The sequence below is a fragment of the Nematolebias whitei genome, chromosome 21 (genome assembly GCF_014905685.2).
Source record: "Nematolebias whitei isolate Nwh7 chromosome 21, NemWhi1, whole genome shotgun sequence".
Taxonomy (NCBI): Eukaryota; Metazoa; Chordata; class Actinopteri; order Cyprinodontiformes; family Rivulidae; genus Nematolebias; species Nematolebias whitei.
Window position 1 is genome coordinate 15,191,468 of NC_056518.1, and position 18,089 is coordinate 15,209,556.

Consider the following 18,089-nt stretch of genomic DNA (forward strand, 5'->3'; position numbering starts at 1 on the left):
AATGTCTGTAACTAACCTTTATAATGTCTGTAACTAACCTTTATAATCTCTGTAACAAACCATTATAATCTCTGTAACAAACCATTATAATCTCTTGCTGCCAGCATTAAGGTGGAGAAACAATGTTTATGCTCGTGTGTGTTTATGTGTTGAGCAAAATATCAACGAAGTGTATTGAAAGTTTCAGAAAGTATTCATTCCAAGCTAAACTGAATAAAATAAAAAGGTAATTAATTAAAGATGGCTGCCACAGTTAAATATTAGCCTAGACAAAAATAAATGTATCACAATCAATTAAAAGACATTAAGCTAAATTTTGCCATGGTAGTAGAGTCATTCACAACACATAATCCCAGGCGCTAACAAATGACAAAAACTGGATTATCACTAGATCAAGCACAACTAAATTTTCAAGGTTTAATCAAACATACACAACATAAGATGATCTTTGTTTAAATCTGAGGAACGCCACTTAGTGTTATTGGATCCAGTGTTTATAAAACCATGATGGAGCGTTGTTCTATCAAAACAACTTTTAGCGTTAAGACTCACACCGAGGTTCTTTCTTACCTGCAGACATGTATGAAGTCCTGAAGGACTCTTGGATTAAAAGCTTCCAAATCTTTCAAAATGACCACAACAGGAGGCTGCTGCTCATAACTCGCAGAAGAACTGCGCTTTTTCCCCGGAGTGCCACAGCTGGATTTCTGAAAAACATCATGATCTGTGAGCACCTTGCAACCAAACGAAGAACCTGCACAGCCGGGCGTGGGCCGGGGCCTCACCTTTGTTTTTGAAATGTACCAATCACAGAGAGCGGTCAGAGAGCAGTGCACGCTTCTGCACAGCCGTTTCTGCTCACCGTCGACCTCCTCTTCATCATCATCATCATCAACCACAGCCACATCAGTGTCCATCAATCTCTCCAGGACCTTCTTCATCAAATGCTTCAGCGCTGAATAAAAAAAAAAAAAAAAACAGAATGCACCAACATCCAAGCACTGGATTATCTCCAACTTTTAGGTTGTTACCTCCACACTCTTTGGCCTGAACAGAAGCGACGAAAGGAGTGACGGACTGCCGGAGGAGCTCAGACAGGCTCTGGAAGGTCATGTCATGATCTGGGACGTTCACACCTAAAGCAGAAATAATACGTTTGAACAAATTATTCCCGCAGAAATGTCAAATGAGCAACCTGACAATACTTGGTGACTGCGTACCCAACACGAGAGCGGCGGTGGGAATTTCACTGGCCCTCATCTGCGAGGTCCAGTCGTCGTGTGCACGAGTGGAGCACTTCTTGGTGAACTCCAGCAAGCTGTCCAAGACTTTTCTGTTCAGATCATCCTGTAAAACCTTATCAGAAGGAAAACACTTCCATCAACGAACACTTTAATCTTGTCAGGAGCTGCTGCTCACAATTTAAACGGATCTGATTTGATTTGATTTAACAATAATAAAACACTGATTACTATGTGTGTCTCTATAATAGACAACTTCAAATGACTATAATGTCTGGGCTGCTCTTACCTCTGTGTCACTTTTGATTTTGTGCCACAGATCCTGACACAGGTTGAATCTCAGCTGACTGCTGTCAGCACCTTCACAGCCATGGATGAAAAAACTCTCTGTGAGCAGAAAACAACATTAAAACACCTGAATCTGAGGTTTAAATTCAAAGTAAGTGAATAAAGCTGGATAAACCTCACCTAAATCGTGAGGCTGCTGCTTCTTCTTTTTAGGACTGGGCTTGAAAACAAAGCAGCCCTTGAAGCAAAAGCATATATTTTGGTCAGTTTCGTCCAAACAAACGCACTTACAAGACGCCATTTTGTTTAAAGACTGTATCAAGGAGCGTCTTTAATTAAAAACACAAAATGAGTTACCTTTGAGACGGACGAAGTGGACATGGTCGTATGAAACCAGTTGTTTACTCAAGTTAAATGGCTGCCGGTGCTAGCACGTTTTTAAAAGGCAGAGTCGCGCAGAAAGCCTTCCCGCCAAATGTGACGTTTACGGAAACAGCCGTGATCTCCTGTATGGCAAACCCTTGTAACATATAATCGCATACCTGCTTTTTTGTGTGTGGTTTTTGTTGCTTTAAAAATGCACTTAACAGCAGTTCTCTAAAGCATTTCAGCCAAAAGTGAAAGTGAAGTTATAACCTGATATTCATTTCCAGATAATTATCCTAAAGGGGCATTTTATCAAGACCCTGATATTGAAAATATATGTGCACATAAAAACATGGAAATAAATGAATTTACATTGTTGCTAATTTATATTCTATTTACAGGTGTATGAAATTGCTTAACTTTTTGATATAAATAATTACCCATAAGAAACCTTTAAACCTAGAAACACTTTTTCATTTTGAACATCTTATATGAAACATGCTACAATGTGATTGGAGATGGCTAAAATGTGAGTTTCCTTAAAATAATTATTTTGTCATACACAAGATTCATTTCAGACAGAATGCACATGTGCATATCTGAAGTTAAAAGAATGATACATATGAACTGGAAAAATGAGAAGTGGATAACATAAACTTGTAAATGGGCTTGCCATACTTCATGTCTACATGCTGGATTTCAAAACAATTTATTCAGAATTAAGAATGTAATAAAATGGAAAATGTGATGTGCACAACTTTTGAATTTATACATGTGCTGAACTTCCAATGTGCATGCTGCTGAATCAAAAACTTTTCAGTCAACATGAAAATATTAACAAAGTCTTACAATAACCAGATATCTTTTTTTTATCCAATTAGGACATTTTACTAACAATAAAATCATCAATGTTTAACTCTTGCAAATAATTTTCAACCACTGAGAAATATATTTAAAAATGAGCTAGTCTTTCTATGATTTTCTGTGAAGGTATTCCATAAATCTTTTATCATCTGTTGTACCCTAAAGGCTTTTTTATTAAAACATCTAAATCGATATGAAAAAAGTATATCCTCTAGTCAGGTTTTATAAAAAGAGCCAGTAACATTTTATTGAACACTTTGTGGAAGACATGTAAATATTACAGATAGGTCTACTAGTGTTGAAAAGGGATGAAATAAATACAAACAGAACTTGAAATCCCATAGGGATATATAAAAACAGTTTTCTTTAAAAGTGTCCATTTAGTAAAAGAAGAAAAAAAAAAACATCTTCAGTACTAAGCATAAATACAAACATGTTTCTAAAATCTATGCCCTATAGAATACCTGGTTATTATAACTAACATACATACTTAAAATCATCAGACAACTGTTTTATCATGATTAGGTACAAAATAGGCCATTTAATTGTCACCTGTGACCACGACTGTTGGGTTGGAAATCTGATTCATTAAGAAATAAACCATTCTGCAGCATAATGTCTCCAATCCTGAGTAAGACCGAGTGGAAAACTAAATATTGGGCTATGATGCACTATAAAGCCACCTTTTAATAACAACTGTGGGCTTCATGTGTTGTAGCTGCTTAAGTGAACTTTCAGCACCATCCAAAAAAGTTTTGTCCAGAACTATTTTTACATTAATCCCAGATGTCAGCTTTAAGGGGTTTCTAAAGTCTATAAAATTATCACAGTCTTTAATGTCATTAGTTATTTTACTTCGCTTTGCAAACCTCGGTTTGTAAGCTTTCTTCCGTTTAGGCGGCACTTCAGCTTCAGCATTGGATGTCTCGTTTAATTTTTGTTTAGGAGAGTTTGTTGACTCTGTTCCCAAGAGCTTAAGGAATGAGTCCTCAAGTCCTAAAGACTTGAAAGGCTGCGGCGCAACCCCTTCGTCATGTTGCTCTTGGGAAGTGGGGGTACCAGGATTTGAGTTCTCTCTTGAACTGGTAACAGTCGAGCGGTTTCTAAGGGTCAGCATCCTCTCGGGACATGCTGGTGTAGGCTGTGCAGGTTTTCTAGGACGGCCTCGTTTAGGTCCAACTTCTGTCCCAATGGAAGTTTGCGATTCTTGAGATTCTGGACTATCGTCGTTGGGCAGCTTATTGTCATTTTGCACCAGATTGCTGCTTGTTGCATCTTGGACCACTTTTTCCACAATCGGTTCCTCTGCTTCTCTCGTCTCTCCTGGATCCTTCGTTTTCTGCTCGCTTGGCTTTTCGCCTTCGTCTGCCTCCGTCTCCTCCGTCTCCTCGGAAGAACTCGACGCCCCTTCTGCTTTAGTTGCATCCTTGAATCTGGCGCGCGAGTACTTTTTGCAGAAAATGAACTGACTCCTCTGATCTTCTATGTATCGTTCCGTGAGACCATGAGTGGTGTAATGCTTAAAAATGCTCTTTTCAGCTCGTTCTACAGCATCGCAGCCTATAATCATGCACGGGTACTGCAGAGGTGACTTCTTGGTGCACATAGCCGACGCCTCTTCATGAGATTTTAGTGTAGGCTTGCCAAAACAAGTCCAGTGCTCAATGGACTTCCCTTCTTTCTTCTTAGTATTCTTCTTTTTCACTTTGATTTTGTTTTCTACATTCTCTTTCCCGCTGTTGATTCCTGGAAAGAGTATGATTGATTTATTCCGCCGTCCATCGTTTGCTTTAGGGTCATAAACATAACCGTGCTTCTTGATCAGGTGGCGGAGGAGGTTCGATTTTGTAGTGTACACACGGTCGCACCCATCATACTGGCACTGGAAAGTTGTATCAACTGAGCCTCTCTCAGAGACGGCGATTTCTTTGTGGTAATTCTTAATGTGCTCAATGTACGTCTCCACAGAGCTGAAGGGGAGAGCGCATTCTGGCCGATCACAGTTAAAAATTCCTATGGCCATGCTGGCCATCATGGAGGTGGCCTTGTCGTACGTGAACTTGTGAAGTAAGAGGTAATGTTGCACTAATTTTGTGATTCCCATGAACACCCTGGAACAATTTCTCACCTGACACCTGACTTCAGCATCTGTTACTATGCTCTCACTGCTTTCCTGCTCATTAGTATCACTTGGCTTTTCGGTGTCAGTTTCAGCCTTGCTCGGGGGCAGCGACACCTGATGCATGGCTCTGTAATGGAGAATCAGATTTTGCTGGATGGTAAACGCTGCAGTGCAGCCTTCATGAACACAGCGATAGGGTCTGTATGGACTGAAGGCATTGTCTGCGTCACACATTTTTAGACTCAACTTTCTCTGTCTTTTCCCTCTCCTCTTCTCCTTGGTTGGGGAGCTTTTAGAGCTGCTTGGTTTCTCTGGGGAGGATGTAACAGATGCTGTGGACGTCTTTGGTTCTTGAGCTATATTCTGCGACACATCTAATGTTTCTTGCTGCACCTCTGCTTTGGCTACAGGACTCAGTTTTTCTTTTACACTGGATTTTAATTTCACATCTGGACTGTTAGGGACAGAAACATTAGGCGGCTCCGGAGCTTTTTCGGGAGTTGACGGTGCCACTTCGTCAGGCGGGCTTTCGCTCAAATAGTTTTGGGGCGATGGTAGTCGTGTAACAGTGGACATCTCAGGCGTCGAGGCTTGTTTCTCTGCAACTTCTGAAGTGATTTCAGAAACACCTGGAGGGGGTTCAATGACAGGTGGAGGTGCAATCGCAATGTCAAGTGGTTCTTGTTTTACAATAGGCATTACAGGTACAGACTGCACTGTGCTACTGTTGTTCTGCTTAGTGCTTATAGTGCTTACTTGGTTGTTTGAAGAGCCATCGCTGGTAGTTTGGGATGAACGCCGAACTCGAGCATTAATGTTGAACTTCTGCATTTCTGACTTTGACAACCGATGGACTTTTTCATAGTGAATTCTCAACCCTGTCATCCTTGTGAATGTTTTTGAGCAAACCTGACAAGGATACGGGGCCAGTCTAGATGGGAATCTTTTGAGCTCTTCAATCATTTCATTGGTATAATCATGCATTTTGCACAAGTGTTTGAATAAAGCCTCCTTTGTCATGAATGAATACTCACAGTCATGTTGTGCACATTTAAAAGGTTTAGATCCCTTTCCTATAAGCTTTTCATCACTTTTTCTTGCCATTTTACTTTTTTCTATTTGAGGAGTTGTCTGACTTTGACTAGCATTTTGTTCTGCGGACACAGAATTTTGCAGCTTTTCTTGTGCAGCCTCAGTCAAATCGGGTTTTTGAAATTCATGTGACATTTCCACCTGGTGATCTGTCCGGTGCGGTCCAGCATGGGGAGGATTACCCAGGTCAGTTGCTTTCTCCTGCTGGTCTTCAGGGCCAGCTGAGAAGGAATTTGATTGGTCCATTATATTTACAACTTGGGGTTCCTGCTTTAACAGCATAGGTGTATTAAATGTAGTCAAGCTGCATGACTCTTCTGAGAAATCTCCATTTGGCATGTTGAACATAGATCCGTTGGCATCAGGGACAAGAGGGTCATTGAGGAAATCCAAAAACGACATTGGCAGGTCTGCTGTCAGGTCAATTTCATCAAGAGGTCTGCACTGTGAGCGTTTAGACAGATGACCTCCAAGAGATTTGGTGCTTGTGAACTCTCGAAAACACCTCCTGCATATAACTTTACCATCCTTAATGATTGCTGGCCACCTGGTGCGCTTGCTTATCCTGCTGCGCTTTCCTTTCTGTGAGTCAAGCTCACTGCCTTTTTCATCTGAATTGGTGGCTTGACAGTCAGTATTAGGACAGTCTTCATCATAAGGGAAATCTGTGTGAACGACGCTGTTTGGACTCAGCATCTCATCTACAGTGTTGTCCACCTGTTCAAAACCAGGTGTTGATGCATTCTCGATTTTCACTATTTCATTTGTATCTATTACTGGAATTTTAACCTCTGGGCTCCCACATTTTTCTGGAACATCAGCTGATGACGACTGAGTGAGACAAGAGTTTTCACTTGGAGCGTACGAAGTGTGGTAACTTCCATCAGGAAGGCTGTCAATTGTTGAGATACTGTTTCCATTATCCAACGGTCCTATCATACTTGCACTGCTTTTCCTCACCACTGCATTCTCCGCAGTACCAGTAGCTTGCACAAGTCCATACTGATTTCCTCCGTTATGCATTTGGCCACCATTGTCGAGCATTAGAGAGCTGGACACATACTGAGACATCAGACTGGAATCTGAAGGAGGATGAGACACAGGGGAACAGTGTGTAGCTGCCATTGAATGATCTCTCTCGGAAGGCTGAGGCATTGTGGTTTGATAAGCGTCTGCCTGCCAGTGAGGATAGTTGCGAGAGTACTCACTCATATTGAAGGTTTCAGGATAACAGTTATTCATAGACATTGAAGGCCATGGCTGAGACATGTCTGACTGCATCATTGCATTGGGATTGTTATGGCACCCCCAGGATGGGTATACTGTCGGATTGATCATTGGAGTTATAGGCACGGGCTCAACTGATCCAGGATAACACTCGGATGCTGAGGTTGAGCTTCCCACTGAATAATCCATTCGCTCCATTCCTGGTTTTTTGCATAGGACCAATGACTTTTTTGACTTCTTCCCCTTTTTAGCTGCAATTCTAGCCACTTTATTATATTTCTTAGCCAATTTCCAATCTTCAAATATTTCAGGGTGTTGTTTCTTCACATGCCTAGACAGACTTTTGTTTGTACTGTATGCACGTGAACAGTCGGGACTTGGACAGCAGTGCAGATTTTCTTCACTTCCTGCAGTAACATTGAGTGAACTGGAAGGATAACCTTGCAGTGAACAAGGGACTTCAGTTTTGATTTGACTCGGAGACATTATTTTTGGTAGTGCTTTCTTAAATTTGTTGCCTTGTACAACATTGTGCTGGTGTGCTTGTTGACTAGCCGTTGAATTTGTTGCAGTGGGAACAGGATAAACTGGAGTTATATCACCCTGCCCAGACACATTAAGGTGCACATGTGGCACATCTGGTGGAAGATTTGCATCAGAGGGTGCAGGACTGGGGTTGGTGAGTGGAGTGAAGCATTTCTCAGGTTCTTTTATCCCAGGAACTGCCATTGAATTCAACATGCTTTCAATCGAGTGCTTGACTTTCATGGGAGCGGCCTCTTTAGCAACCTCAGCTGATCTACACGGTGATGCAGTTACCTCATTCACACTTGCATCTGTATTGTTTTTTTCAAAGCTAAAAACAGCAGAACATGCGTCTTCGTTGACCGGGGTGCTCATAGATGGCAGTTCTACTTTTGTCGTTATAGGAGGGGACTGATTCACGATAATAAAATTGTTTACGGCATCATTTGGTCTGTGATGCTCTTGGTGAGACAAAAACTCAGATTGTAAGTAGAATATTTTACCACAATTGTCTATTTGGCAGGTGTAGGTAAGGTAATGCTGGGCCTCATGATCATATAACAGGTAGGCCTCGCTGAAAACTTGGCCACAGTTTGGGAACATGCACTGAGCTTTAAATTCAGGGTGGGTTTTTCTGTGCATGAGAAGCTCAGAGTTGGAATTAAAATTGGCCTTGCAATCCAGCTGTATGCAGATGTATGGTTTGCTGCCACAGTGCATCTGCAAATGATCATTAAGATGGCGGACATTAACAAACTGCCTTCTGCAGTACTGACACACCACTTTCTGTTTCTGTATTTCTAAAAACCTCATGGCCTCCTCATCATCCTTGTGAGATCTAACATGAGCCATGAGGTTACGGAAAAACTTGAAAGCCTTTGTGCAGTTTTTCACCGGACAGAAACAGTCTTGACTAATCTGAGAGTCAGATGTAGCTTGTCCAATTTTAACAGGAGGTGTCAAATTTTCACCTGCCTGAGGTTCCGTTTTAACAGGACTCGTGCTTGTCTTGGCCTTTGTAATTTTGGATGGACTTTTAGGGGACTGCAATGGTTTGGTTACGTTTCTTGCAGCTTTCATTGCTGCCAGTCTCTCTTTGCACGACTGCTTTACATGTGATGCTACGTGCGGTTCCAAAACCTCCCTACTTTCAAAACTATCTGCACATATTGGACAAAGATACATCCCGTCCTTGAAATGTTTCTGAGCGTGACGGACAATTCTGTGACCTAAAAATTCCTTATCGCACAAAACACAATACTGCATGTAGGCTCGCCAATTTCTGAAACGAGCGGACACAAATCCCTGCTCCCGAAGTTTTTTTGCCTCTCTGTTTTTTTCTTTTTCGTCTGTAATTTCATTGAGTTCATTTGTAGTTGTTAGCAAGAAGTCCTCCAGGTCTTTGTATTCAGGCAGCTTGCCAAGTGCACTTTCCACCTCCTGTTCATCTGTGTCATTGAGTGTGTCGATAGATGAGACAATGGATGCTTCGTCACCCATCAATGCTAAGCAGTTGCGTTTCAGTGTTTTCCAGTCCCAGAACTCTGGATCAAAAGGCCACTGTGTCTTCAAGGCCAACAGTAACTCACAGCGTAAAGAATTGGGCACTGGCAGACTACCGTCCTCCTCAGGCTTTTGGTCAGGTTCGTTGTACAGTGACTCCACAGCATAGTAAGAGTCAACAGTGGGCTGCAGGAGGAACTCCGTCAGCTGGCACGCACGCTTAACCTCAAGATCAGTTGGCAACAGGCAGGAAATAGTCTTGTAGATAGTAGACTTGCTGTCTTTATGTTCAGCGGAGGTCATTTTCAGAGCTTGAATGCACATTTCTATGCAGACTGGAAGCCCCACTTCTCCAACCTAAAAAAAATATGTAACATGCAGTTAATGCAGAGCATTTTATTTTAGCAACAAAAGACCTAATGCAGTCTAACACCGACACATGCACATTCCAATGTTAAACTGGCTCTTTGCAGGTCACTCCTTTAATATATTGCTCATATACGTGGTAATGGCAAAGTTGTGTACTAGCAACGCACACCAGGATTTCTTTCTTACCTCGTTTTGGATGACTTTGATGAGAAACAGAATGTGACAAACATTCCCACAGAGGAGCGTCATCGCTTTGCTGTGGCTGAGAAACGAATCCGCCGAAGCCTCTAATCGCATGAGTAGTTTACTCCAGAACAAAGTGAGCTCCCTGGAAAGGTTAATAAAATAACTAGTTAGGATTCAAACATAAAATAGATTATGTTAAATAAAATGAAAAATCTTGCACCGTTTACATTTGACAGGAAGAGTGCGCAACGAAGATTTTTAGTTTAGCTGTTTGTTGAGCCTAAAGTCATGGTTAGGATATTGAGTTAATAAGTTAAAACAAACTATACTTTGTGGGTCGTGTTACCATGGGAACCATACATTTAGTATGCAATGCAGAACTAACTATATCATACATATTTTTACATTTTGAACAGATTTGCTGAAAAAAGCATTTTCTACACCACTGATACTGAATCTAGCGAATAAAACATAGCGTATAAATCGAGAAGATTCTAGATTCGTTTCCCTTTGACTTGGCTTTAGATTTTGAAGACTTCAGAGTTATTATGGGACACTGAAGTAACTCTTTGGGTATTGAGTTGGATAAAAAAAAAAACATGCAGCTTCCATGATAATCAGAAAATGGTAAGCACATATGGCTTTTTCCACAGCTAATAGTTTCTGCTGACATTCCTGCCTTTTTGACTGCAGTTACTTCTGGCTAACATTAATGCATTTAAAAAAATCTCCAAACACCAAATACACCCCTCATTAATTCATTAATAAAGTGTCTGTGCATTTTAAGTGAAATACATGTGTAAAAATATATAAATGCCCCCTTTATTACACAGTCAGATTACAATTATAACTATTAGCTCTGAACCATTTAGTTTGTCATCATGGAAAATGCACCTTTTCAAAATTTCAAGAAAGTATAGATTATTACTTTTCCCAAACATTAAGGAAGGTATGCACCTTTTTTTGTTTCTGTGCATAAAACTCAGAGCAGTAGATGCTTGAGCACATCAGAGCTAATTACACCATGATGTGTGGTAAACAAATCTAGTCCTTAAGACAAAATTATATATATTTTCTGAAGTATTTGTTATTTTTCTTTGTCTTTGATAAGAGCAAGATGTTATTTATAGAGCATGTCATACTTTTATTTTCCCACTCTCCTTTTCTGCTTCAGAAATCAAGACTTAGAGCTGCACAAAGAAATTAAAACACCAAAACCTACTTAAATGCTTTTAAAAAACACATTTATTGTTCACTTTCCAACCTGGTTTTCTAAGTTTTAATTGTGAAGGAGCAAAGACTGAATCGTGTATGATCAGCTTGAAAAACTGGAACATTTACTGTTTTGTAAAATATAAGTTATAAATCAATTCATGTAACCAGTAATAAAGTTTTAGCCCTAATTCTATAAATCATCATTCTCTCTTGCAGTGGATAATTGTTATATCTGGTACAGATACGCAGCTTTTACAAAACGACTTTTCTTGTCTGCCACTGACGAGCGAGCAATAATGTTTTTGTCTGTGTCTGCATGTGTGCAGATCGGTCTGTTAGCAAAATATCTGTTTGGCTACTGAACATTTTAATTAAACTTTCAGTTCGTTTGAGATCGTGCAATATTTTGTGAGATTGTGCATATTATTGTCACTTGCAAGATTTCTTGGCATACAATGATTTTAGTTTGAAACTCTGGAATCGCTGCAATCCCAGCAATACTGCACAGTGACCTCCACGCAATCCCAACTTATCTTACGATCCTATTCTTTGTCAATGTAACTTATTATTTTTGACAAGAGCTGTAGGTTTGATCAGGGCAGCTAGAACAAAGAAGGCTGGTCTGTGCTGAACTTGCTTCAAAATGCTCTCTATCCTCTCTCAAAGCAACTGCGGCACCTACCAAGCACAGTAAACGTCTCCTTGGATCAGCTGCCGCTTGAGAAAGGCAGTGCACAAACACAGAGCTCCTTTCTCATCGCCCTCCGACTCCAAGTTGCAGATCATTTCAAGAGCATCTTTACAGTCTATCGATGAAATCTGTTAAGAGGCAAAGCAATAAAAGTCTCACAGAAAACCTGTCACACGGAGAAAACTGACCTCAAAAGTACAATTAATTGGTTTTATTTGGAGTTTTCTTTTGTGTGTCCAGCTCTAATCAACACTGAATCTACGGCGAGCGGTTTCTTACCTCTTCCATCAGCTGCTCCTGACTTTTTGTCATGCAGATGCAGAGCAGGTAGATCTGTTTGAAGTTCCCTTTCCCTTCATACCCTGGATACTCTGAGCAAATCTTCCCCAGGACAGCAGCTTTATCAATACTTCCCACTTGAATAAGGTGCTTTATTCGCATGTTAACAAGCGCGGGACCCTCCAATTCAAGATACTCATGGACTAGAAGAGAGAAAAAAGATAAGAAGACACAGACGAGTGAACTCCAGCGATGAACTTTTAGTTCATGAACAGTAAAATGTATTGTTGTGAGTCTAAACACATTTAGAGTGAATTTGGGACTCACCTTGTTCGGTTTGAGGAATCTGATTGCACAGGATGCTGTTTAATGTGCTGTTGACCCAGACACCATCCTGCTGTGCCAGAACCGAGAGCGCACAAAGCTGCGTGCTCCCACTTTCTAGCAACAGGTTGTGTGCCAACTGCAACAAAACGTCAAAAAAAAACAGGAACTCGTTTTTGATCCCTCAGATTTTGTTTTGTTCCACACAAACCTACATATCCGTTAAGACTGTTTTATTATATAACTAAACATTAAATCTACCTTTCACTGCTTAAATACTGAGCTTTATGACCACTTTTCACTATTCATTAGTGCAAAAATGAGCCAGAGTATAATGTCTAATAGCCTGAAGGATACCGACCTTCATGGAGGACTGGAACTCCTCCCATAAGGCACCAGGAATATGCTGGGGCATTAAAAGTAGCAGCTCCGCACAGCTCCTGTGAATCCAACACAAGCGTTCGTTAAAGCCACATTCAGGTCAAGGACGTGCACAAATTCTACAAAACAGGAATAACCATTCAAAGTTAATGTTTCCAGGGGAAGTGAAACAGCAGCGCACCACTAACGTACAGAAAGGAAGGCTCCAAGTTGTTGAATAAAATTGAAACGCGTGGGTTTTGCACCTGAGGTGTTCCAATGCACATCTCTGCTCAACTACACCACAGGCAGGAGGAAATACATGCCGACTAAATAAATAGAGGTCTTTTTGCAATTTATGTTGAACAAGCAGCCGTAGTGGCTCCTCTATAGAAGGTTTGGGGGAGAAAAGGCAGAAAATGTGTCATGTTTTTACATTTTGTTTGGTTTATGGGTCTTCAACTACAAGTTTTCTGATTGTATTTTTTCTTTTATCAAGTTTTCTCCAATCACAGGGACAGGTGGTTCATTTGTGATCACAAAGTCAAACATCAAACGTATTCATTAAAAGGAAAGCAGGACATTACTTTCTACGTTCTGAGTAACTTTCATGGCGATCTGTTGACCCGAACGTGGTTTCTGAAGCCCCGGAAATGACGATCTTCATTTAATTCTTTTAATTGATCAGCTTCTTTTAATCCTCTAAAATTACATAACTTCCCATTTCTCAACCAATTTTAACTAAATAGGTATTATTTTGTCATTTTTAGCTGCATCCAATTTGAGAACTTTAGATTTTTTTTTTTTTTTTTTTTTGTGAAGCAAGTGTTTTTTTTCCAGTTCCAAACTAAGAATCATATAAAAAAAACTGCATGAGTAGTTCATGCAGACCGTTGACACATTAACGATTTGATTGGACCTTTGCCTGAATTTATTTTCCCTCTCATAAATAAATACGATGCAGTTGTGCTCAACTAAAACTGAATTTTTCCTTGTTTGTGCTCACCTATAGCAGCTCGTTTCACTGATTTAGCTTTTTGTTCCCACAGTAGTGTGACCCCCTCCCAGTTTTATATTCCTGTGATAAGACCTAGCAGTGTTTCTCCAAGGTCAGCTGCATTGACAGGAAGCAGAGCGCTACGTCTCTAGCTTTTTAGCTAGCATATTGCGCGCCGCAGACATGTTCCTGTTTTTAGTTTTTTATATTGCTTTATAACCTAGATGTTTTAGTTTTGTTTTTCTTTTAATATCGTTTTCTTTCATTTATTCTTCTCAATTTATATGCTTTCTTTTATGATTGTCCACTGTTGTCCTCACTCTTTGTTAAAACCAGGTCTCTCTTGTAAATGAGTCCCTGTCGCTCAACAAGACTGTATAAAAAAAGAAACTGTCCAGATGACCTGACTGGAAAATGTTGGATTGTATACCTGGATTATTGAGCATGGACTTTGTTGTTTTCAACCAGTTTGACAAGACTGCCAACAAGGAAGAGGGCCGGCAATGGAGGAGGGGGCGTACCAAAGAGACCATCTTATCACAAGCAGAACTGGTTTGTTCCACTTTGGAGTAAGCTGTTGGGGGAAGAATCAGTTTTGTTGTGTTTCCTCGACTGATGAAGCCTTCTGGATCGAAGGCGAAACGTTTCAGCACAAAAAAAGAAACTGTCCAGATGACCTGACTGAAAATTTTTGGATTGTATACCTGGATTATTGAGCATGGACTTTGTTCTATAAATAAAGGTTGAACCAATTGCGCAACGCTAGCTTAGCGCTACATCAATGCCAGCAGTTGTTGAGTAGGTGGGGGGTTGAGGACAATTTCGTTAGGCGGGGCACTCGGTTCTGTTGACAGGGCGGGGCGCCCTCCTTGGATAACGGTAAGTGAAATGGTGTGTTGCAACAGAACCATGAAAATAAAAGTGCCTTCAGGACTGCCATCTGGAGAAACACAAGCATGCTGCAGTTTTTACTCACAATGCTAACTTTTCAAGTAGGAGTGGCCCATTTTCACATTCGGAGGAGAGACAGGAAGAAGCCTCAGCGAAGCTGAGGATGGCCATGGTGTAAACCTGCAACAAGGGCAGTGGATCTTCGTCCGTTTTCCAACGGCCAGCATGTTCCACCAGGACCTGAGGAAAAAACAAACGGATGAGAAAAATGAATGAAGAAAATGTTAGATCTTTAAAAATCAGAGGATCCTCAACAAATGCAAAACATTCTTAGTTTTTAGACTCCTAAATGTAACTGTTTGTTTCTTTGGATGTGATGGGTTTTTTGAGACGATGGATACCTCCATTGGATTTAAACAAAATTATGAAACATCATTCCATTCTGAAGAATAGTGCAGTAAACTAAGATTTAGGCTGCATTATTTAATCCAACCACATTTGTCAGGCTATGTTGTTAATTCTAAGTTATTACGTTGTTTATGGGGCAGATGTGAATGAGTGGTTAGAGCAGTCGCCCACCAATGGGAGTGTTGGGGGTTCGATTCCGCCAGCAGTCACATGCTGAAGTGTCCCTGAGCAAGACACCAAACCCCTCATTGCCTCTGCTGTGTCCCATCAGTGTATGAATGTGATAAAGCTCTGATTAACTGTGTATAGATCTAGTAGAGTGCTGTATGAATGGGTAAATGAGGGCACAGATTGTAGTATAAAGAACTTTGAGTTTCTTGATGAGATAGAAAAGTGCAATATAAGTACAGCCCATTTACTATTTACTAGTTAACTACTGTGGTGCTATTTAAAACTACAATAGATCAGTGACTCCCAGTTAGGATTGGGACATTTGTGGTCACAAAATGCCAAATGTGAGGTCTTGAGAAAAATTACAGAACTCAAATAAAAGTAAAAAAAAATGGAATATGTTTCACAGAATAACAATACTGGTCATAAACACATACAAATATAAAGAATGCTTGGCAAAGGTTTATGTTAAATGGCTTATACTTCAGGTAAATGGTTCAGGTCATGAAGTTTCTCAACATTTATTCAGAAAAGTTTGTGCTCATGATGTCAGCGTGTAATTAATTACATTTACAACAAACGCTTCTTGGTAATCCCATTTTCACTCGCTGCGTGCAAACAAAACCCTAAAACAAAAAAAATGAAAATCTTGAGCCTATTGGAAACAAAACGGGACACAAACTGATCAGCTCACCATTTATGTATTTATTCCACTAAATAACTTTAAAGTTAAGCGGATTCCTCTCAGCAGTGACAAACCTGTAACATCTGTCTCGTGCACAGTGATGACCTGCAGTTGTGCACATCGTGGCAGAAAAATGGAGACCAGCTTATTTGCGGCTAATTAATGAGGATAATGGAGTCGGTGACCACTGACTGACGCTTTCTGCTACAAATCACCATTTTAGACCCGCTTTATTAGCTCTGGACTCTTTTTCACGCGTTTTCAAAGGGATGGCTATAAAGCTGCAATTAGCATCTGCTCGGACGTGATATGCGGGATTAATTAGTGCAAAAGGCCCGGCTAGCATCCTGGAGGAAAAAAAAAAAAAATCGCCGCTCTCCCCCCGTTCAATGAAAGCCATTTATTTTATAACCAGATCATTAGTTTCAGCGACATTACCCGGCTACAATACATGATCAGTGCACGTTCATGCAATAGTTCTGGAAAATGTCGCTAACGCAGCTCTTTTTTTTTTTTTTTTTTGCACAGCACGACCACTGCACAGGACTGGGGGACCCTGCACACCAGCTAGCAACATTCATCGGCCTGGAAAATACGGGTAATACTTGCACAGCTGGCAGACTCTGCAGTAAGCTCACGTCTCCTGAAATGTCAAACTGTTGCACAGAACAACGCCACATGAACACACTGGGAACGGACAGGGAAGAAAGAAAGAAAGAAAAAAAAAATTTTTTCTTTCTTTCTTTCTTCCCCCATCTTGAATGCGAGGCAGCTAGCAGGGCTGCTAGCTCCTTAGCTACATTGTTGTAGCGAACGCGCATCCTCGGCCAGGAAGCCAGAGGGGCTGCAGGCTTCCCCGGGATGAGCAGCGGGACAACGAGGGGCTAACCTGGCAGAACTCCTGGCAGAAATGCAAGGAGGCTTCCAGCGACGACTGCGAGCTCTCCTTCAAAGCCGTGGTCAAACCCTGGAAGCGCTCGCGCAGCTCGTCGGTAGCTTTCCGTGTATCATATTCCTTTTCTGTCTCCCCCTCCGCCATCTTCACAACAATCACGACCGCGTACGCACAGATGTTACGCTGCCAGACTGGCACACGCACGCGCACGCAACGAGGGGGGAAGGGAGAGCTCGTCAGAGAGTGTGCGCCCCCATTCACACACACACACACACACACACACACACACACACACCAGTATCAACAAAAGGGCATTTCAGCTGCAGGAACCAGGAACAAAACATGAGTTCTGGGGGGAGAGGTTGCCTCATAAAAGGCCTCGGTAGGGAGGGGGTTTCAGAAACCTTCAGGGTGGGATTTGAGGAAAAGGCCTTTTACTTTGATGCCTTAAACACAGCTCTTATCTTTATTTGGAGCTGTGTATTTGCTTGCTTTGTTTTTTTGCTGCGCGGCACTTGTTGCTGTGCTTCACAAAGTATCCCCTGCATATTTCCACTTTCCTGTCCTCCATCAGGTTCATCACAACTGTAGCAGTGGGGATGGGTTTAGTTTAGACTGTTTACACATGAGCGATCGCCTGGGATTTTTTTTTTTTGTCGACTGTGGAAATGGCACCATGAGATTGCATTAGGACAATTCAATTCAAATTCAAGTCAAACAACGCTTTATTAATTCCAAAGGGAGATTAAATGTAACTCGTTATCCTCGTTTCGTTAAGAGATTTTAGATACTGACGGCTGTAGGCAGGAAGGATCTCTTGTAAACATCCATCCCAGAGTAGATCCAAAGAAACTGGCCGCAGATGCCGTCCAATCCATCCACACAGATTCAAATGGCTTTTTGGTTCCTCTGGTCTGCAGGACCACCCGAACGCCGGGCAGAACTCCTCCAAGCAGCCTACATTATGCCGCAAACTTATGGAGTTGAGGGCCGCACTGGGTTAGACTTGGGAATCTCTGTCTGACGCGTGTTTCCAAACTGACGTCACGCCAGGTCACTTCTTCGTGTTATGATCGTTTATTCCGTTTCAAATTTCCATGTGTTAAACATTACACAGACTGAGACGCATACTGACCAGGTCCAAACTATTGATAAATGCTTAATGGCATAACTACAGCATCTTATAACACGGTCAACAGAAAATATGATGATCCGGGCGCACCCAACTTCCTCATCCATACAAAGCCAGAACGCCAGTTAGCACGTCATTTATATCTGATGACAGTCAGCACACACACACTGACACACCCACCACCCAAGTGTCAAAGCTGCGTGCTCACCTGACAAGTCATCAATTACTTATTTCACTGATATGGCTCTTACAAGCCTG

The 18,089-nt window shown here is 41.3% G+C and overlaps 2 protein-coding genes across 2 annotated transcripts in view; both read right to left on the reverse strand.

Moving 5' to 3' along the window:
• orc3 (origin recognition complex, subunit 3) overlaps positions 1 to 1,910 on the reverse strand; it is an 8,069-nt gene extending 6,159 nt beyond the window's left edge. Inside the window, exons 1-7 of the mRNA XM_037695559.1 lie at positions 1,887 to 1,910; positions 1,710 to 1,767; positions 1,531 to 1,628; positions 1,221 to 1,356; positions 1,032 to 1,136; positions 786 to 955; positions 571 to 707 (exon numbers count right to left, since the gene is read on the reverse strand). Coding sequence (XP_037551487.1) covers positions 571 to 707; positions 786 to 955; positions 1,032 to 1,136; positions 1,221 to 1,356; positions 1,531 to 1,628; positions 1,710 to 1,767; positions 1,887 to 1,910 — 728 coding nt within the window. The remainder of the gene's footprint in view (positions 1 to 570; positions 708 to 785; positions 956 to 1,031; positions 1,137 to 1,220; positions 1,357 to 1,530; positions 1,629 to 1,709; positions 1,768 to 1,886) is intronic.
• Positions 1,911 to 2,998: 1,088 nt separating this feature from the next.
• Positions 2,999 to 16,856, reverse strand: znf292a (zinc finger protein 292a). The gene is made up of 8 exons (XM_037694996.1): positions 16,694 to 16,856; positions 14,626 to 14,780; positions 12,654 to 12,732; positions 12,296 to 12,431; positions 11,969 to 12,171; positions 11,681 to 11,817; positions 9,784 to 9,925; positions 2,999 to 9,585 (listed from the first exon to the last, which is right to left on the reverse strand). The coding sequence occupies exons 1-8, from the start codon at positions 16,841 to 16,843 to the stop codon at positions 3,421 to 3,423; spliced, it is 7,167 nt and encodes a 2,388-aa protein (XP_037550924.1). The 5' UTR covers positions 16,844 to 16,856; the 3' UTR covers positions 2,999 to 3,420.
• Between the last annotated feature and the right edge of the window lie 1,233 nt (positions 16,857 to 18,089).

Excerpts from the sequence above, each read along its gene's own strand:
- znf292a (XM_037694996.1), bottom strand. The coding sequence starts at position 16,843 with ATGGCGGAGGGGGAGACAGAAAAGGAATATGATACACGGAAAGCTACC. Across the intron at positions 12,733-14,625 it reads CTACTTGAAAAGTTAGCATT|GAGCTGTGCGGAGCTGCTAC; the intron begins GTGAGTAAAAAC and ends TTGGATTCACAG. Across the intron at positions 9,586-9,783 it reads TCAAAGTCATCCAAAACGAG|GTTGGAGAAGTGGGGCTTCC; the intron begins GTAAGAAAGAAA and ends TATTTTTTTTAG.